This window comes from Doryrhamphus excisus, linkage group LG1 (assembly GCF_037039965.1).
Source record: "Doryrhamphus excisus strain RoL-2023G ecotype Guam linkage group LG1, RoL_Dexc_Guam_v1.1, whole genome shotgun sequence".
Lineage (NCBI taxonomy): Eukaryota > Metazoa > Chordata > Actinopteri > Syngnathiformes > Syngnathidae > Doryrhamphus > Doryrhamphus excisus.
In genome coordinates this window covers 7,279,433-7,301,457 of record NC_136357.1, presented here as the reverse complement: position 1 = coordinate 7,301,457, position 22,025 = coordinate 7,279,433, and the positions used below count along the sequence as shown (strand labels likewise).

Here is a 22,025-nt window from a genome sequence, read left to right as displayed (position 1 = left end):
CTCCCAGGTGGAACTGGAGCTCTAATACAGCACTACACTGACATCTGGTGGCGGTGCGGGTTACTTACATCATCAGCATCTAATGGTATCTGCAAACATTGTCAATTTATTGATGTAATCATTTTAACTTATGATTCATTAGTTCAGTCAAATTTGATTTATTTGAAACTAAACTGTTAAATGTAAAACACCACATGACTACACTAATTGATACCAATTTTTTATTTATATTATTTTTTTTATTATGTAACTGATTTTATAAACCTGATACTAATACGACATGTTTGGATGCGGTAACTCTTTTTTATTGGCATACTTTTAATATTTAAGCTCACTTTTCTCACAATTCAACAGTTGTTTTCTTTACATTTCAGAAAGAAAGTAAATTGTTGTTTTTTTATTTTTTTAAATTGAGCTAAATGGTAAATCTAAAACTAAATACTAAACCTAAATGTTTGAGTTAAATCTAAATAATGCATTTACATTTTAAATCTTAAATATAAATGATACAAATAAATCTTAAATTATCGACCAATCGAACTCGACCTATAGTGTTTCAAGATTTAAGGCATATTTATATTTAGCATGTAAATTTTTATTTTATACATAGTATATATACATATAACATTTGTATTTGTTTTTACCATTTATTAGCCATTTATTTGCATTATTTTTAACATTTAAATGTACACATATTAGATTTAAATGAAACATTTAGAGTTTACATTTTGTTTTAAATCTACCATTTATTTTTTTACTTTTTTTTTTACAAATGACTTGAAAGGACTTGAATGTCAGAAAAGTGACCTAAATATACAAATTATGAAGACATAAAAAGTGGGATTTCATTTTTTTTTTTACATTTTTGCATATGTTTGACATGCATGAAATGAAGAAAGCTGTAAAACATATTATATTATATTATATTGTAAAAGAGAGGCTACTGGTATAACCTCTAAGATAGTTTGAGACGGAAATGCTAATTTACTCCATGATTTTATCAGCCTTTTCTAGTTAAGGCAAGCTAAAGAAAAAAAACAAAAACAATAAATGCTCACAAGCCTGACATACATGTGCAATTTTGCAGTTTGCACATAAGTTATATACTGAATTATAGTGAATCTGTGCACCATGTCCAAGGACTTGCAAGGAATTTTGAAGGCTTTCCAACAGTAAATGTGTTGCAAAGCACATACAATATTTATGCAAATATGTGCTTACTACATTATGCAAAGTTATGCATACTCAAAATATTAATCTGAAACTGCTTTTTTTTTCATCTCAAAGTGCACCATGTGTTTTATTCTACTGTATACTAAAAGGGTGGTTATTTATGCCGTAAACACACCATTCTGTTTGATTATTTTAAAAGGGGTTGGAAAAAAAACCTGTAAATAAAATATAACCGTAAATTCATGCACATCTTTCATTTAATTACTTGTAAATATTTGCTGTCTACAATTGAAGCACATTTCAGTTTGAGATGCAGTATTACACATTAATCAGGAGAGGAATTTTCAGCACCTGAAGAATCCTTCCAAGTGACCACACAAAACAAAATGAAGGTCAGAAATACTTTTGACTGACAAGATATTTTCTTCCAGTTCGACCAATTATTTTAAATAACATGTATTAAAAACAGATACAGGTATAATATAATAAGCAAGCAGTCAAAGTCTTATTTTGTTGGCAGATGAGTTTACGTATTGGTCTTACTTTGCATTCATTCATTCATTTTTTACCGCTTTTCCTCACGAGAGTCGCCGGGGTGCTGGAGCCTATCCCAGCTGTCTTCGGGGCGAGAGGCGGGGTACACCCTGGACTGGTCACCAGCCAATCACAGGGCACATATAGACAAACAACCATTCACACTCACATTCATACCTATGGACAATTTGGAGTCGCCAATTAACCTAGCATGTTTTTGGAATGTGGGAGGAAACCGGAGTACCCGGAGAAAACCCACACATGCACGGGGAGAACATGCAAACTCCACACAGAGATGCCCAAGGGTGGAATTGAACCCTGGTCTCCTAGCTGTGAGGTCTGCGCGCTAACCACTCGACCGCCGTGCCGCCTGTCTCACTTTACAATCAGGTACAAAAAATTATTATAATAAAAATGATTAGTTGTAGTGAGTAGTGGTTAGGATTAGGGTTTAGTAGGTTTATTCTTCATTAACTACTCTCATGTAAAGCATTATTTAATATATCTCAGATTTTAGTCCATATTACTTAACATCTTACATCCAAGACAGAAACTGCCTAGTAAGAAAAACTGTCTTGCAAAACTGCATTTCTACTCTGAAATTGTAGCGGCAGTATAAAAAGAAGCGTGACCCTTACTGATTTCGGGACAGTCAGTTTATTGAACAGCAAATTGTGACATGGAACACAATATTTTTTTTTTTTCTTTTTTTTTTCCGATGGCATTGTAAACAATGCATAGGATGTACATGTGTGTGTATGTCATTCACTGCACAGAATTCTAAACACCCTGTAGGGTGAGAGGTGATGGGGGGATGGGGGGGTTGTTGTTTTAAAGTGCTGTCTAATGCAAAATTCCTCTCAGAGGAATTGGGCAAGAGGTCGTGAAGAGGGCTCGGGCTCCAAAAAAAAAGGCTCTGAAGGTCTCCGATCACATTGTTTAAACATTATTGTTATGCTGACAGACATGTTCTGTTGCTTGTGTGTGCGCTTTCTACTTATTGCATATCAGTGAGCTGGTTTGTGTGTCTGTGTGGTTTTTTTTTTAGGTGTAAAGCATAAATCTTTAGATTCATAAATAAATTATTCACTAAATAATACATCTTATAATATCTAAGTTACATTCTTATATCTGATTCATTTAGAATATGTAGGCAATATACATTTTGTGGATAACTGCATATAGTGCACACCATCACATGGGGTCTCTGTACGTTATAGAGACCGTCTACGATTTATATTAAATACATTTCCCATTGGAATCTGTGTCTGCACACTCTGGGGACAGTCGGACTGACCCCGTGTGTTATCTCATGTGCCTTAATCATCCGATGTGCTTTCCTTGGAAAAAAAAAAAAAAGACGGATGGCACAGGAGTGTGACAGACAGACAGACAGAAATAAGCAAAAAAAAAAAATGCTGACAATCAAAGAGAACAACTACACATCAGCTACACCACTACATCGTCTGGACACACGCACGTACTCCAAATTCACAACGTCAGCTAAATTCATAGCGGAGTAAAGCTAGTAAAGGAATTGCACAACATTGTCAAAGCGTCAAATAAAGCAGAGGAACAATTTCATACAATCATGACAATAATCATCAATAACGTTAAAAATAGATCACAGGAATAGCAAATGAAAACGATATTTGGAATGTTGAGAGGTTGATGACGATGAGCTTACATTACAGTCGGACATGCATTACAGGCGACCTTATGGCTTTTCACTGTAAGACTGCATGTGATTCAGCGGCTGTACAGTCTCCATCATAATGCCGAGCTAATGGAAGGAGCACCATTCAACACACACTGATCTTACGTTACGTCTACAGTATCAAGTCAGCAGGTCCTCATTGGCCTTTTGTCTGGGGGGGGTTCTTCATTTCACTTTTATTGGCTCGGAGCTTATTATATTTCTATCCCCATCATTGTTAAGATGCTTCATTTGCTCCAATCGAGACAACAGTGAGAATAAGAGCATTGGCCAAACTGCAGACTTGAACGCTAACTAAGAGGTAAATGGCACCTCCAAGCATATTAGCATGGCTCCAATGATGCTTGTTGCTATCCCCACATCATAACATAAAATCACCACACTATGAATAAGAGGACGGGGGGAGGTAGGTGTGCAAATAAGCCATCATGTACAAAACAAAAGCATAGACTCCATACCATCAGCATATGTACAATATACGTATAGTCAAGGTGGACACTTCAACAACACATACAAAATATACAGTGCCATACCACCCATAGAAAGGAACATTAATAAACACTTGTCACTCCCATAAATGAGTACACATTAAAAAGTCGCATCAAGTGTGAGCTATAAAGTGGAATGTAATTGGACAAAACCTTGATTTCCGGTTCGATAAACCAATGGCAGGGCTTTGGAGGTGTGATGCATACATGATATATTCTATATGTTTGTGTGGAAACTAAACAAACAAATGATTTGATTTTGGGAGTTTCTGATAAATGTTTGGCGTTAGCTCTTTGGGCACTGCCAGTGAATTCAAGTTGAGATACGTGATACGTTAAAATGGACTGAACCATATTGTAAACAATAATGTAAAACCGGCTTCCTCCATATGTATAGTTTACTGACATAATTACTTGATATGATAGTTACTTACATGTCACTGAGGTTTAAAACTACACTATATCACGTCTATAGTATATATACTCACATTCCAGCAGTCATTTTTGTTACATAGCATCTCAAGGGACAAGACTGTATAAATAAAACTTGAATGTACTTTAGAGTAGTCGTTATATAGCTTCTATACGTAGATTTACAACACACAGCTAATCATGATCTAGATCAGTGATTTTCAACAACTGTGCAGTGAGGAATTATTCATTCATTCATTTTCTACCGCTTTTTCCTCACGAAGGTCATGGGGGGTGCTGGAGCCTATCCCAGCTGTCTTTGGGGCGAAAGGCAGGGTACACCTCGGACTGGTCACCAGCCAATCACAGGGCACATATAGACAAACAACCATTCACACTCACATTCATACCTATGGACAATTTGGAGTCGCCAATTAACCTAGCATATTTTTGGAATGTGGGAGGAAACCGGAGTACCCGGAGAAAACCCACGCATGCACGGGGAGAACATGCAAACTCCACACAGAGATGGCCGTGGGTGGAATTGAACCCTAGTCTCCTAGCTGTGAGGTCTGCGCGCTAACCACTCGACCGCCGTGTCACTTTTTTTAATTAACATGTATTAATAATTTTCTGCAAATATTATGTCATTGTCGCGTGTCATTGGGGTAAAGACTGGCAGAGCAATGTAATATTCGTCCGTGTGGCAACACGTAGCTGATTGCCTCGTTCCTCTAATAGACTTAGTGATGCACGTGAGAGGTAGTGGTGACATGTTGTAACATTGTTGGTTAAATTAGTATGCGGATCAAAAGGATCTGCTGTGGCGAGTCCGTAATCAGGAAAAAAACTGAAAGAAGCAAATAATGTTGGTTATTGGTGTGCCGCAAAAATTTTTCCAACGTAAAAAAAACGTGCCTTGGCTCAAAAAAGGTTGAAAAACACTGATCTAGATTAGCTGCGGTATCAGGGAACGAAACATGAATTCCAACATGTACGATGTCATTCTGATGGAAAGCTACATCTCCCTCTTTTGGGAAACTGGATAAACATGATAACAAGTCCAAACACACGTCCAAATGCTTTGCTGAGGGACGTGAAGGTGCCTAAGCATGTCTCAACCCCTGAATCTAATTGAACATCTGTGGTGCATCCTCGAGTGGAAGGAAGGTGGAGGAGTACAAAGTGTCTAATATCCACCAGCTCTGTGATATCATCATGGAGGAGTGGAAAAGGATTGCATACCGAAGAGGATGACAGCGGTGCTAAATAGCACTGAATATTGACACAATTTGGACGTATTCATTGTGAATATTGTGTGTGTTGACAGTAAATATACGATATTTTCCAAGCTGTACACAAAGTACTCTTAGGTTATATTATAAGTTTCATTGCTGTAGTATTGTCCCTTGAGAAAATGTAATAAAATGTTAAAATGTGAGGGGGGGTACTCTTTTTATGAGCACTGCTAGAGCACAAAATGACATTTCATTGCTCTGCAGACCAACATGTTATCATCTGATATACTCTGAGACTGTGCATCATAGAAAAAACATCCTTCATCACCGATTAGTGACTGGCTATATGCCTGATTGTTAAATCAGTGTTTCATGGTGTGTCGAGAACAATGGTATCTTTCAGAGAAGCTGAACAATAAAAGTCACTGTGGAAGCTGAAAAAAAAACTGAGGTAATGAAAGTGATCTTATAGCGAAGGGGTGTGGCTTCTCACATTGGTCAAAGCAGGTGTGCTGGTATCACGTTAACACTTTCCCTGGATTTGCTCTGATATATATATATATATGCTCTACTTCTAACTACACTGCTCAAAACATAAAGGCAACACATACAAAAGTTGCCAGATAGTGAAGCTACTCTACACGCACCATGGCCAGAAGGTTGATACGTATGTGTCTCCCAGCACGGTTTCAAGAGTGTGGAAAAGATATCAAGAGACAGGCCAGTACATTATAGTAGCTGGAGGGGTATTGAAGGAGGTCAACAGGACAGCTACAGACAGTATCTGGTCCTGTATGCAACAATAAATACTCTATAAATTGACCATATTGTGTAAGGAGCTCATACAGGCACATGGAGGCCATACATACTATTATGAAGTTGGGTCAGCCTGTCATTAAATTGTTCCCTTTACATTTTGAGCAGTGTATAACGCAAGGAGTTTTGACAATATAGCATCATTATAAGAATCTATTAAATATCTAAGTACATTATGTGTGCTTTTAATTGATATATTTTCACTATTTTATTTTTAATGCATCGCTAGTCTATTTGATTCAGAGGGGAACGCTGTTTTTCTACATCCTCGGTTAAAAAGGAGCATCTAAGACTGCAGCAACCAAGGGCCATTTGTTGACCTTGAAATTTGGACATATAATCATCATAATATAAAATATCACATGTTAGAATTATAAAGCCGTACTCCTTCAAACCTAACCTGAAATTTGCAGCTTCATATCAAGATCGACATGCGCCGACACAGGCAGCTTGGCAGCGAACAAAGGCTCCGCCCTGCATGATTCGGACATTCAAGACATCAAATTAGAAATAAAATGTAGCACATGATTATTAAAAATACAAACGTCACGTTCAGTATGGATGAGATGATTCCTCACGCAGGTGGTGGTGTGATGCAATCTGGGCGGGAAAGGCTTTTCCAAAAGATATGCTTCTTTAGTTGTCTTTTTTAGGCAAGAAGCTGAGGAGAAACTCGCCCACGCCCAGGAAGTAGACCACCTGGGCGATGCCAAAGAGAGGTGCGATGACCAAGGCTCGACAGTAGGCCCCCTTCAGGAAGGCGGATGGACCCTCATTACGCATGATTTTCCTTGAGAGCACATAATGACATACATTAGATCAGGGGTCTCAAACTCAATTTACCTGGGGGCCACCGGAGCTAGGTTCTGGGTGAAGCCGGGCCGCATCAGGTTTTCAAAAAAAAAACAAAAAAAAACGCATTTATTAAAAATTGGAAAAAAAAATCAATTAAAAAAAACTATCTTCAATGCTTTTGCTTCTGCTATACTCACACTTTTTCAGTACTTTGTTTCCGGTTTTCCACACCAAAATATCTGATAAAACATTCCACTGTTCTCAAATATCTTAATTTTTATTTTTCTATACACAAAATAATATAAAAAAATAAATAAACAAATTAAGAATAAAGACAATAAATCAATCAATCAGTAATAAATAAGTAAAATAATAATAAAACAGCAAATAATGTAATAAACGTAAGAAACCACATACAGTTGGTCGAGAAATTATTTCTTTCAGATTCAAATGTACAGTATTAACAGTTATTTAACCTTTAACATGAACATTAATGAAACTTAATAATTTGACCCAATTAGCAAGTTAGCATCGTACTCAGTTCCATCTGGGAGCAGCGTCGTAACTTTAACATGTTTGATGAGATGCTTTATCGTTTTATTCCAAATCATTTCCTGCATTTATTTGTACCCAGCGTCATAAGCCTTTAGCTTCATTGCTAATCCAAAGCAAACAAAGCAAAACAGGGCGGGGTAACAGGGTAGGGTAACAGTATGGGCGGGGCAAAATCATGTTAATTGTGTCCGGTGTGCACACAGCTTTAAGCTGTCATTTCAACATTAAACTTTGGTATCAAGGTGGGGCCTCAAACTAGCGTGGGCCCGCGAGTTTGAGACCCCTGCATTAGATCATCTGGAATTGCGCTGACACAACATAGGCAGCCTCATAAAGACACAATGAGGTCACCTGATACAGTCGGTCACGCCACTGTATGTGTCCTCGGCGCTACCCCGGGTCAGAGACTGAAGTCTTGTCTTTATCACTGCAGCACACAAAAAAGTTCAAATCCGCGTTTGAAATCAGCACACATTGCATCAACATGGCACACAGACTCGCCGCTCACCGTCAACTGGGTTGACTGCGACCGCTGCTGTGCTGCCTGCTAAGCATCCCGATATGAAGGACACATAGAACGGAGCAGGTCCTTCTGCACCGCGCTTTCCCAGATTGTTCAGGTTAGCAAAAAGGGGGAAGTAGATGATAGAGAATGGAACATCCCTATAAGACAACGACAAAATACAGAGATAAATACACCGCATTACTAAAACTACCACCGGTTTATCAGCATTCATTTACCTGAGCAATGTGGCGCCAAGGCCCTTATATAATCCAGCAATTCCCTTTTCTCTCAGTAATTGTCTGGTGAGCTGCATGGCTGTTGGCGACTTGGTCTCCACCGTGCCTGCCGCCACTGTCTCTGGCATCAGCTTCCTCTGAGCCGCTGAGGAGTACAGAACAATCTGTTAATTATAGCTAGCCTAAATGCTCCAGTTAACACCTGAATTCAATTAACTGCAGAGTTTCATTTGTATTGTCCATGAAAATCAATATCCACTGATGTTCCTAATCAGACAAAAACACTGGCATTAACAGGTGTGGCTGTAGGCAACTACATATCTGATATATACTGTATTTTCCGGACTATAAGTCGCAATTTTTTTTCATAGGTTGGCTGTTCCTGCCACTTATACTCCAGAGCGGCTTATAAAAATGAAAAAACTGTTTATGTTACATAAACACTGAACACCTGTTTTGGTCAAGTAGTTTGTAAAATAAATTAGCCACAAAAAATGCGACTTATACTCCAGTGCGACTTATGTTTTTTTCTACCTAATTATGCATTTTTGGCCTTGTGCGACTTATAGTCCAGAAAATACATAATTTTATTAACTCCACAAGATGGCAGTAGCTGCATTTGAAGTATGAGTGGTCTGCATCCTGCAGCTTCTACCTCTGCATTTGCACAACACAGTTGTTGGTATGAGACCCGTGTATTATTACACTGCCAGCTGTATTAATGTTAGTTGAGCAGTTTGCTTCTTACACAATATCTTATCACAATAATGGTTCTGTTGCTGTTGTGTTGTGCAACATACATGATAATAAATGACCATGAGGGCAAAGAGAGCATTTTTCTTATACACTTTCTCATGTACTCTAAATCATATCATGCAAGTAAAAAAAACAGTCAGATATTTAGGTAAATAAATGCCCCAGCTATAATTAGAGTATTTACATTATGCACAAACTCTGACTAGAATTATCCCTCGATAAGAACAAAGTAACAGATCCCTTTATACGACAAAGAACCATATGTGGTAACTTAAAAAGAGTACTTCAATTTTTTTCTGTAAGTAAACAAAGAAGGTTAAAAAAATACATAAAATTAAAATGTAAAAAGTAAAGTAAAGCAAAAACCTTGGGGTTAAAATGTAGCATTTCCAAGCATGAGAGCCTTGTAAGTAGAATAAAGCGGTTGCAAACCCCCAGAAGACCACACGGTGCCACTGCACCATCATGTTTTGATTTGCTTACCAATACGTCCAGCATCCTGGAGCTGAATTTTCAACATCTCCATAGGAGTGGTGACAATAACCTTAAAGACAACAAAGTTTGCAATTAATAACCTTCATATTTACTGCCATTGTTTTGTGGGACACCAAGGGACACAGAGTACTGCGATGTAGTGTGCTTTGTCCAGTTTTAATTTACTGGCGGACATTTGTTAAATATCAGCCGTTGTTTGCCTGTGTAATCCTAGCAGCAGTAACTAGTTAACTGGATTAAGGGTGAGATGGTCATGTTCTCAGCAGCTATCCTAATCCAACGTCTGCTACATTTAATCTGATCATGTTCTTTGGGCTTGGTGCCCTTGCCCTGATTGACAACGGGCATTCATGTCTTAGAGCTGGGGTCACCAATGCTGTGCCCGCGGGCGCCCATGCGCCCACGTGGGCAATTTAAGGCGCCCGTGAGGCATCTTCTAAAAATAGCACTGGTCACAAATTATCATTGTTATTTTGTGCTTTAAATTTTGAATCAGAATTGCTTACATTAATGTATTTTTTTTAATCGTCTTATAACATCAAAAATTAAAACAAAAATATTTTATAACGAACTCTTACCTCAAGTCAAAGTTCATGTGTGCGCACGTGTCCGCTCACCGCTTTTCTGATATAGTGCAGCGGTGATGAGGAGTTAGCTTACTCGTGCAGTTTAGCCCCCAAAAACATGGCAGAAAAGCGAAAAAGGACTTACATTTTCCACAGTGATTGGGAGGAAGAATTTTTCTTTACGTATTTTGAAGAAAAATGTATGTGTCTTATTTGCGGGACGACTGTTGCAATACCAAAGCGGCACAATGTGGAGAGACACTTCATAACTTGTCACGAAAGCTTCAATTCGAGCTACCCACCCGGCAGCGCATTAAGGACGGAAAAGGTTTGTTTGTTAAAGGCAGCTTTGGACAAACAAAGGACTTTTTTCACTAGGCAGGTGAAAAAATCACAGTAAGGTGTTCCCTCTGACTTTCAAATATGTGAGCACATAAATAAATGTTTCTTGTTAAAAAATATGTTTTTGTTTCCATTATTGTGGAAAATAATTAACATTGATATGTGAGCAGTCGCTTCACATAGTGTTACTACTACTATTCCTTTTGTTCTGATTACTAAAAAGTGATCCGTGCAGTTTTGTCATTTTGGAAGTTCACCGCAAACAGGTCATGTAGCCCTTCATACTATCCGTGCTCACAAAGTAGCCCTCGGCCTCAAAAAGGTTGGTGACCCCTGTCTTAGAGTCACTCACTCACTGCATGTATTCGACACTCGCACAATGTGTCTCACCTAGGTGTGAAAATGGTTCTTTTGGGTCACACATTCAGATTCTAAAAACAATCACAAGCCTTACAACTCATTTACATATGGTTTGGCTAATTCTTGCTGCAGGCAAGGACAAATGAGGCCGAGGCTCTGTGGTTTGCACACAAGCAAATACCGGCAGCGCTAAAGGCAGCAGCAGATCCAGATGGGGAACAGGAGGATGCTATTAAGGCGCCACTTCACTTACTCACCTGGCATGTACCCGCCCCGCACCCAGCCAGCATCTCTTTCAACAGAGTGAGTTTTCTGCAGATAAAACATAAATAAACATTAAAAGGTGATCCAATTCAAGCGTGCAGTCATGAGAGAGTGTCAGATTTATTTAAAAACACACTTTCTAGCACCTGTGAATCTTTGTAAGCCAGCCGCAAAGGAGGATGAATAATTGACAGTCTGCTCGGCCAGACAAGTTAATCATTCATCTGCCTGGATGTTTGTCACCATAGAGATGGCAACAGATGCCCCAGGAGCCTTTATCTTATGGGGCCCCGTTCACAAGCATGGCTGGTGAATATGGTATACAAAACTGTGATGTGATCATTTTATACTGTAAATAGGATTATAGAGCGGATTAGCAGTGTCTTGAAGAGCGGTAACTCTATATCCGTAAACTACTAACTGTTGCCTTGTAATGTTTGGCAACTCGGTGGTGATACAAGAAGGGTGGGAGACTGTGCGAATACAGAGAGCTACTGTGTCAGGTTACATGTTAATAAAAGCGTTAATCACAGTGTGAATGAAAAGTGGAGGGTTTGTGTGTGTGTGTGAGGAGGGTCAGATAGCCTGTATGCATTTTAATCCGCTACCCATCCTTGGAGAGGTGATGCCTGAAGAAGTCATTGGCAGCCAATTTGATGGCTTTCTCTGGTGTGACGAGTGTTAGGTTCACCGCCGCTCCTGGGAAGAGACATACGGGGGAAAGTATAAAATATACAAGAAGCAGAGAAGGGTTGTTAGAATGTAGTATTCTTGTGTTGAATTATGCCAAAGTTTTAGATAATGAGGTTTGCACAATGTGAAAGTTAGCCCTCTGTGTTTCAGATAACTTTTTCTAAGACTGGCTGTTTGTGTCACAGGGAGCCGGGCTTCCTTATATGGGCATGCACTGTAGGCCAGATATCTCTCAGTCTGCCCTCCACACAGGTCTGCTTTGCTCTGCTTGCTGTTAGCTATAGTAATGGTAATGGTAATGGTTTTATTTTATTTGAACATGCATCAGATTACAATTGAATGCATCACATAATCAGTTCACAGTTCCACATGTCTAAAAGGAGTAGGAAGAAGCAGAGTTTATTAAATCCTACCCCTACATCTGGTACTTTTACAATCAGTAACTGTTTCATTTGTTCACTTCCTGCTTTCCATAATACAGTTTAAGTTTTTTGTTTTTTTTTTAATAATGTTATAATAGTTCCAAGGAACTCTTTCTACGAGACAAGCTCGGGCAGAAGTGGTTGGAGTTGGTGACTCCCAGCAAATATTTTAATTCGTCAACAGCATTTCACACAGGACTGTTTTTGTGAACATGAACGTGAAATATGCGCCAAACTGTTGCTGAAGCCAGAAACAGCACGCTCTTGCCGGGAAAGGCGCATTAATGTGTTTTACTCTTCTTCTTCCTGTTTTTATCCTTATCAAAATGTTTCTGAAGTTGAAGGCTTACCTCTATACATCCCAAAATATCCCTCTGACCGGATGGTCTTAATAAGGCAGTCTGACCTGAAATATAAAAACCAACAGATGTCAGTCATACACAAGGACAGCCAACTCTGGTCACATTGATCAGATCAGACATACATGCTGGTGTAAAGGCGAGATCCATTTTGCTGGTTTTGCAAGCGAGTCTTGGCCAGGTCGATGGGAAACACACAAGTGACTCCAATTAGGCCAGCGATCCCCCCATTGATCAATTTGGCAGGCAAACTAGATGAAAGTAGTCGGTGGAAAAAAAAAGACAAAAATCTGAGTTTGCAGCATAAAACAAGGCCAAAGTGCTGATGCATTCCGTGTACTACTTATCTTACCTAATTTGCTTGTCAGCCATTTATGTAAAGACCTGGCTTCTCACTGCTGTCAATGTCTTGTGTACTGTGGATGGTGTGGGAGTAGTCTTTTTATATTTTTTGTTGATTGTTAATAAGTGCCTTGCAGTCGGAATGAGATTATGTAGTTCTTTGAGATGATTTAGTCTGGTCCGTCTTCTTCAAATTGGGGGATATCTATCTGAAATGAAATATAGAAATATTGAAATACAATAAAAGCTTCAATCTTAATGCATAATCTAAAGCATGCAAAGATAGTTACAAGTAGAGCACCAGTATGATATATACTGTACATACAGACATTCATTTTTTACTGCTTTTCCTCACAAAGGTTGCGGAGGGGTGCTGGAGCCTATCCCAGCTGTCTTCGGGCGAGAGGCGGGGTACACCCTGGACTGGTCGCCAGCCAATCACAGGGCACATATACGTAGACAAACAACCATTCACACTCACAATTTGGACAATTTGGAGTCACCAATTAACCTAGCATGTTTTTGGAATGTGGGAGGAAAGCGGAGTACCCGGAGAAAACCCAAGCATGCACAGGGAGAACATGCAAACTCCACACAGAGATGGCCTAGAGTGGGATTGAACTCTGGTCTCCTAGCTGTGAGGTCTGCGCACTAACCACTCGACCACCGTGCTACATACAGACTGAGATCTGTATAAAATTACGTTCCCTTTTCTGGAGTGACTTAACATTTCAGAATTAGAGATGCCCAACATTGGGTTTCTTATCGATATTTATACGTTTACTGTACTGTCCATGAACCTTCCTGCACTGCTTCCTGCACACACCCCATCATTGTGAAAGTGGGCTCCAATAAAGGAAGCCAGGATGTCTACACTACTCGCTTAGACAAATAAATTGCAGCCAACATGAAATAGGCCTGATGTTGCCAAAATGCACCCTATTTTTGACACACTATGCCTGTGTGTGAAGATGCTTCCTCTTTCCACTTACAGTCTCTCCACCCCCTGCTTCCACCAATCACCAGCCACCTCCCTCTGCAGGAACTCCAGCCCGCCTCCTACTAGCAATGTCCCTCAGTCACGAGTCACGGTTCTCAAGCACGACTCACAACCTGAGTGGTGGGTTTCTCTGTGTACCCATCCACCCCTTTTATATTAGACCTTGGACAGATTGCACACAGCATGTGAGGATGTTTCCATTGCACAGCAACACGCTGTGGTTTGGTGTGTTTAGCTTGGACGACTTGGCCCAAAACTCCTCCAGAGGTGGAGGAAAGCAGAGAAACTTGTGAGCGAGGTCAGATGAGAACAGGAAGCTGCCTCTGTGGCCAATGTTGGCGAGGTGTTCATGCTCAGGAACTAAAAGCTATAATGTCATGTTTAAGTAAAAGACAAAGCAAGCGTTACGGATGCATGGCGTAACAACAACTACATCAACGCTATCATGTGACCTTGTAGATATTTAGACAAGTACATGGCTGTGTTTGGCTGCTCTTATTTGTTTTCATAACCGTTTCTTTCCAGTTAACTGCAAAATACTTTGCTTGCTTACTGATAGGCAGTAAACTTCTTTCCTCAGACCTTCAAAAAACCCTCAAGCCACAAAAAAAAAAAATTGGACACCCCTGCTTCAAAAGCTTTTCATTAAAGTTGAGTCCAACTATGTCAGCAACCAAACGTCACAGGAAATGCTCTTCTGCAAGATAAATTTTGGGGGGAGGTACACATCCCCCCACCAAAGAGAGTTTACAGGGGGTGCGAGCCAGTGTGACACACAGTACAATACAAAAGGATAATCCAGGTTTCATAGACTGAACTCGAAACTGAAACCAGCCAATTGCAATAAAATGCTAACCTAATGAGCACCAAAGTATGTAAGAGTATTCAATGTGCAAAAGTACAAAGTCCAAGTACAAAAACTGCACATATATGTGGTCTATTTCTTTGTACAAACTTGTACAATCTGAAAATTCTGTCCTTGCAAAGATGCTTGAATAATGTTTGTCATAGTGGTTGTTGTTTGCAGTGCCGTAGAAGTACACAGAGTCATACTGAAAGCTGTTTTTAATATGATTGCCTCGCTCATGTGGGTAAAAAAAAAGGCATTCAAAATATTCGACAAAGCTCTCATAATGATGCCGAGCAGTCCACCATTGCTTACTACCACCGCAATATTAAACATATTGTTTTTTCACTTTATTCTCACTATGCCACAATTTAGAGAGGTTCTGGTTGTATACACAGTACACAGTTGTACATGCCCAACAAACTAGCATCTCCAATCTTTTTACCCTGCCCTCAGCTTCCACTTGTCCACTGTAGTTCATCCAAATGCCACACCATTCTGTCTGCATCAGGACATTTATTTGACCTACAGTCTTTTCACATGCTTGAGCTGTCATGACAATCAGAGTCTGTGTGGAAACAAGTCGCCCTCAGTGTACAACGCCCACACTACTGTGTCATCACTCGTAGACCAAATCCCAGAGAAATTAGCTTTTGGAAGAAAATCGTCAGGTCACTGCAGCGAGGCTAGAATTACTTCCCATCAAATCATTCTCTATGTACATATACTTACTTAATTACATTGATTGAGGTATTCATTTAACAATGTGGTTAATTGTAGTCATCCCTTTAAGAGGTGTTGTCTAATCATTCAAATTATGTAGCTATAACAGAGGATATTAGATTACAACTACAATACTAAACATATTGTTAAATTAATACCTTAATGGCAAAACTGAGTATTACACATTTATTTCCAGGTTTGCAGTGGGACCATGTTATGTGAACTATAGTGCAGTGACCTCTAGATCCAGCAGATGGAGATGTAGTGAAAAAAGCTTTCTGTGTATGGCTGTTTGGCACTCACTTTTGTAATGTATGTACATTATCGTCACCTCCAGGACTGAAGTCTTAAAGACAGTATCTACAAGTACAAGCTGTTCAAACCTGGTAGAGGTCATACAAAGAGTTCAACCAGCCGACAAGCGTCACCACATACAGTCACATATATTTAGAGTTTGTCCCATGTATGCAGATAAGCACTGACGAGTAAACAATGACTTACAATGATTGTGAAACTGGTCTGTGCTGCAGAACCTTGAACTAACAATTTAACTCGGGCGCTTAAAGCAGCCATTGGACACGTTCAATAAAACCGGCGAGTGTGGCGGCCACTGACTCCGACTGATAACGGCTCTGTTTTGACCCTTGTTCATCATTGTACAATGGGGCCATAAATATTGCCTTGCTCACAAGCAGAACGGCAGGAAGCCAGCAAAACTACACACACACACACAGTTATAGGCACAGTGAGCAATCTAAACAATAACAAGGAACATTTAAAGGTGTAATAAAGAAGATTAAAAATCATGTCAATTGAAATTAATTAGATAGATTAGTTAATAATAAATAAATAAATGGCGCATATGGCGCATATATATATATATATATATATATATATATATATATATATATATATATAGTTATAGTATATAGTATAATGTTTGAAACAATCTAGTTTTCTAAAATTAGGTCATATTTTACTGTATTAACAAATGTTATTTTATGTTTATGTTTGTCCCTACATTTTCTGAGCCAAAAAGATTATGCATACTACGAAGTGCCCTTTATGATTCATTAATGGCTGCACAGATTAAAAAAAGTGTTGCCATAGCATTGCTGTGCTGTTTGATTTAATCAGCAGCACAAAAGAGCTAAAATAACCTTGTAAAAGCTGTAGAATCTGGATCCAAAATCACCTCAAGTTAATTTGCGAGTCAAATTCTTTCGATACATTCAAATCAAGAGTACCTTACGTGTCACGCCTCCTTGGCTGCCTCTCGGTCCTCATGTGGCAGACACAGTGGAATCGGTCCCTCACTGAGTGGCAATCGGTGAATGATTACAGAGACTGTGGTCGTCATCAGAGTGCACCTTGACACAAAAAGACAGGGGGAAAAAAAAATCACATGGTCCTCCGCACTAGTTTTGAGCTGACAGTTACAAAAAACGGAAACGATCAGCACTCATCACAGGAAGTGTTCTCACAAGTACATGAAAATCCTGTCGCAGATGTTTGGACATAGGCTGAGAACACACAAAGGAAACATCTCATAAAATGTGTTTACTTCCGCAAACCCATCTGGAGCCCTTATGTATGGAATAAAGAATGGCAGTGAAACTTGCAAATGGCAATATACTATTCAATACAAGGCTATACAATTCGGATAACACTAAAATTAATAGAGAACACTATGCCTCCAAAGTACACAAAACAGCTAAGACTGTTGGCATGCATGACATCACAAGACGTCAGCACATCTCACGAGACCTTGCTTGGGAAAACAAGGATTAACCGTAGCTATGTGCTTCTTAGGGGGTTTTGCAATACATATTACAAATACATATTACAAAATCCTGTGACGGCGGCACGGCGGACGAGTGGTTAGGGCACAGACCTCACAGCTAGGAGACCAGGGTTCAATTCCACCCTCGGCCATCTCTGTGTGGAGTTTGCATGTTCTCCCCGTGCATGCGTGGGTTTTCTCCGGGTACTCCGGTTTCCTCCCACATTCCAAAAACATGCTAGGTTAATTGGCGACTCCAAATTGTCCATAGGTATGAATGTGAGTGTGAATGGTTGTTTGTCTATATGTGCCCTGTGATTGGCTGGCCACCAGTCCAGGGTGTACCCCGCCTCTCGCCCGAAGACAGCTGGGATAGGCTCCAGCACCCCCGCGACCCTCGTGAGGAAAAAGCGGTAGAAAATGAATGAATGAATGAAAATCCTGTGACAATCCTGTGACAAAAGCTCAATTCATTCATTCATTCATTCATTTTCTACCGCTTATCCTCACAAGGGTCACGGGGGTGCTGGAGCCTATCCCAGCTGTCATCAGGCGAGAGGCGGGGTACACTCTGGACTGGTCGCCAGCCAATCACAGGGCACATATAGACAAACAACCATTCACACTCACATTCATACCTATGGACAATTTGGAGTTGCCAATTAACCTAGCATGTTCTTGGAATGTGGGAGGAAACCGGAGTACCCGAAAAAAAAACCCACACATGCACGGGGAGAACATGCAAACTCCACACAGAGATGACCGAGGGTGGAATTGAACTCGGGTGTCCAAGCTGTGAGGCCTGCACGCTAACCACTTGTCAGCTGTGCAGCCAGTGTGAAACTTGTTTTCCTTTATATTTGGCTTTTTGCAACACAAATCTGAAAGGAAGTACCAGTGCCAACAGGGGTGTGACTAGAAGAAGTGTGTCCAGGACTGTTGATGGCACTCTTCAATGTGAGGGGCATCGTTCAATGCAAGTTCTTGCCTGTTTGCATGTTCTCCCCGTGCATGCGTGGGTACGGGTACTCCGGTTTCCTCCCACATTCCAAATACATGCTAGGTTAATTGGCGACTCCAAATTGTCCATAGGTATGAATGTGAGTGTGAATGGTTGTTTGTCTATATGTCTATATGTGCCCTGTGATTGGCTGGCGACCAGTCCAGGGTGTACCCCGCCTCTCGCCCGGAGATAGCACCCCCGCAACCCTCATGAGGAAAAAGCAGTAGAAAATGAATGAATGAATGAATGCTTGACCATGGTACAGATTATGTCCATTATTTCCTAAAGGAATCATTGTTTTCACTTGCATCATAAACCTTTGTGTACTGCGTAGTATTACATTACTTATATCAGGGTTGTAATTTACCTTTAGGTGTTTATTCATTATTTATTTTGAACATTTGACAGGGCTACGCTTGAGTATATTTGCTGAGGCAGCTGGTAGTTATTACGCTTGTATTTTGTGGCGATTTGTGAAATGCAATCTATTTTTAGACAGCACTGCGGAAACAAGGGATGAACTTTGTGGTGTCACAGATAAACCTGATTACTATTCCCTCTTGCCATCAGCATGAGGATTATACAGTACCTACTCGTTCAAATCTCCCTTTGCTACTCGTTTTTAGTGAGAGCTGTGTGCAACCTGGCCACAACACTGCATTCCCTGCACAGGTGCTATGTGCTGCACAGTTAGACATTGTTCCAAGTCCCCTGCAATGAATCAGAAATAACATCATCAGACTCTGCAAAGACGTTGTGTTGCCTTTTTACTCCCTCTCCTGACAACACACATATCCCCTGTGGCTGTTTCATGTGCCTGTCCTTGCTTCCCTACAGCGTGGATGAGGAATAAGCAAGCCCGCCTCAGAAACAAAGACAACATGCAGCACTGGAGCATCTGGTTTCACTTTACAGATTACAGTAAAACCTTGAATGACCCTCAATGGTTTTCATACAGTAACAAAAGCATCTGTAGCAGGCACTGCTACAAGTCATTCCTAACGTGAACACATAGAACCGGGTGACATTTAAAGTCCTTGTCTGTGGGAATTTGGCCTCAAGGACTGCTGGATGCTGCACTTCCTGCATGCAGATTAGACAAATATCAAAAACACAATGTTATTTGCAACAGAGGGGAAAGTAAATATGGCAAAAGGAGCACAGGATGTCACCCTACACCAAGGATGACTTGGTTCATCAATAATTTCATAGCTGCAGGAATGCTTTTGCAGAGCCTGTATAGAAACACTTTTGGCCTAGCAAAACTAACAATTAGTGTAAGCCTACAAGTCTATCAGGGCTGACTAAATTGACATACTATAACATATTATTACCGATTCTTGAGGTTCGTCAGCAGTAATAGACAACGTTCAATTGTGAGCATCTGTGAAAAAGGAGGCGTGATCACCCTCCACTATACTACCAAGCTCCCTCCACACGTACACACATTTGAATGACGGCTGATGGGGCGCGAAAGCCGGCATTAAGACAACCATGGCGCCCCGGTCGAGATATGCATTGTATTGTAACACACATTTATCACATAGAGGGCTCTAACACCTGTTCTACTGTACCGGTAATTGCTAGTGTGAGGGAAAATTATACCAATACCGCGAATGAACCGTTATGATAATTGATATGTATGATTTTCCTCTTAAATATCATCAATGAGGACTCTCGTCGCTATTAAAATTGCATAAATGTCACATAACACAACACAGGGTCTCGCCGGTTCCAGCAAAAGCTTAGCTAGCTCTCTCACGTCGAGCTCACTGCCCCATTCATATGACGCACTCACGTCATCTCTATGAATATATTAAATACACACAGGTATATATTCAGGGTAATGTCAATCTTTGTAGCTCATATAGTAGCCACATACAGGAAAAAAAGACACGCATACTGTTGACTACATACCACAAATAGCTGCTCCAGTTATCCCCCTCACTCTTCCTGTCCAGTTAGTGTAGATGAGGTGAAATCAAAGCCGCTCCACTGTGAGTGTTTTAGGCTTGCAGAGAGCTGCTAAGCACCGGTTTTACTAGCATCAGAAGAGGAGGTGGTAGTGAAGGTTGACTGGGATGGAGGGAGGTAGGGAGGGAGGGAGGGAGGGAGCCAGCGAAGCTGACAGACGATCAAGGATGAGTTGAATTTAGAAAGGAGTCCTCTAGTGGTTTAAAGGGGAAGTACATACATTGCAAAAGCACAAGGTGTAGGGATGGGGGATGGGACAGGCAGCCGCTACTATGACCTTGAACAGCCATACATATTTACTGTAGTGCAGGGATCAGCAAGAATAAAAAGTCTTTCAAACAGCAAGGTGAATGTTGCTGTTTTTTTAGCTAAATATCTGATTCGCAGATATGGTTTTGTGGTGACTCAATGTGTGTATTGAATTATCATTTGAAAATGGCTACTTTGTGAATATAATTCAAAATGGCAAATTTCTGCAGAGAGAGGTATCACAGAATTGTAGAGGTGGTTAAGACATCACAGCATATCATAGCAAAATTCCCAAAAAACATACCCCCAAGTGATTTGGCTGCACTGAAAATGATTCAACCCTCATTCCCTGTATTTGCAAAGTTTATAAACCTGCAGAGGGCTGCATGGCGGCCCAGTGTGTAGTGCGCAGAAATCACAGCTCGGAGACCAGGGTTCAATTCCACCCTCTGCCATCTGTGTGTGGAGTTTGCATGTTCTCCCTGTGCATGCATGGGTTTACTCCGGGATTTCCTCCCACATTCCAAAAACATGCTAGGTTAATTGGTGACTCCAAATTGTCCATAGGTATGAATGTGAGTGTGAATGGTTGTTTGTCTATATGTGCCCTGTGATTGGCTGGCGACCAGTCCAGGGTGTACCCCGCCTCGCGCTCGAAGATGGCTGGGACCCCCGCAAACCTCATGAGGATAAGCGGTAGAAAATGAATGAATGAATAAACCTGCAGAAGTTTGCCATAAACCATCCATACATTTCCCTATAGAGTCATGAGTGAGTGATGTCTTATGCCAGGTGACTGCGTTGAAAGATGTAAAGATGCTCCGACCGCCACCAATTTTTTATTTTTTTTGTATAGTATATTTTTCATAAACATTTCTAATTAACCATCTATGGAATTTTTGTATTAAGTACAATTATTATTATTTTTTTGTGAGTAAATTAACGCAAAGCATCCATTTCTATACCGCTTATCCTCACGAGGGTCGCCGGCATGCTGGAGCCTATCCCAGCTGTCTTCAGGCGAGAGGCGGGGTACACCATTGACTGGTCGCCAGCCAATCACAGGGCACATATAGACAAACAACCATTCACACTCACATTCATACCTATGGACAATTTGGAGTTAGTTGCCAATTATTAACCTAACATGCATGCTTATGGAATGTGGGTGGAAGCGGTAGTAACCACGCACACACGGGGAGAACATGCAAAACGTGATGTAGCGAGGGAGCAATAATCGAAACACAATATTATGAGGGGCAACTAAATGTAATTTACAATAGGGGTTGAATAATTTCGAGGGCAACTGGATTATATTTTCTTTGCATAATCTTGTCTTGCATACTACAGTGCTTGTGGTGCTTTAAGATTATGGCTGC

The 22,025-nt window shown here is 40.3% G+C and overlaps 1 protein-coding gene across 1 annotated transcript; it reads right to left on the bottom strand.

Annotated features, from left to right (window-relative positions):
- Nucleotides 1-1,816: 1,816 nt before the first annotated feature.
- slc25a22a (solute carrier family 25 member 22a) lies at nucleotides 1,817-20,503 on the bottom strand. The gene is made up of 12 exons (XM_058075562.2): nucleotides 20,341-20,503; nucleotides 16,885-17,007; nucleotides 13,078-13,276; nucleotides 12,851-12,976; nucleotides 12,717-12,772; nucleotides 11,860-11,950; nucleotides 11,245-11,299; nucleotides 9,708-9,768; nucleotides 8,469-8,613; nucleotides 8,236-8,390; nucleotides 8,079-8,154; nucleotides 1,817-7,167 (listed from the first exon to the last, which is right to left on the bottom strand). The coding sequence occupies exons 3-12, from the start codon at nucleotides 13,095-13,097 to the stop codon at nucleotides 7,014-7,016; spliced, it is 939 nt and encodes a 312-aa protein (XP_057931545.2). The 5' UTR covers nucleotides 13,098-13,276; nucleotides 16,885-17,007; nucleotides 20,341-20,503; the 3' UTR covers nucleotides 1,817-7,013.
- Between the last annotated feature and the right edge of the window lie 1,522 nt (nucleotides 20,504-22,025).

Coding starts and splice junctions, on each gene's coding strand:
- slc25a22a (XM_058075562.2), bottom strand. CDS start 13,097: ATGGCTGACAAGCAAATTAG. Junction 12,773..12,850: donor TCTCGCCTTTACACCAGCAT/GTATGTCTGATC, acceptor TTTATATTTCAG/GTCAGACTGCCTTATTAAGA. Junction 8,391..8,468: donor CTTGGCGCCACATTGCTCAG/GTAAATGAATGC, acceptor GTTGTCTTATAG/GGATGTTCCATTCTCTATCA.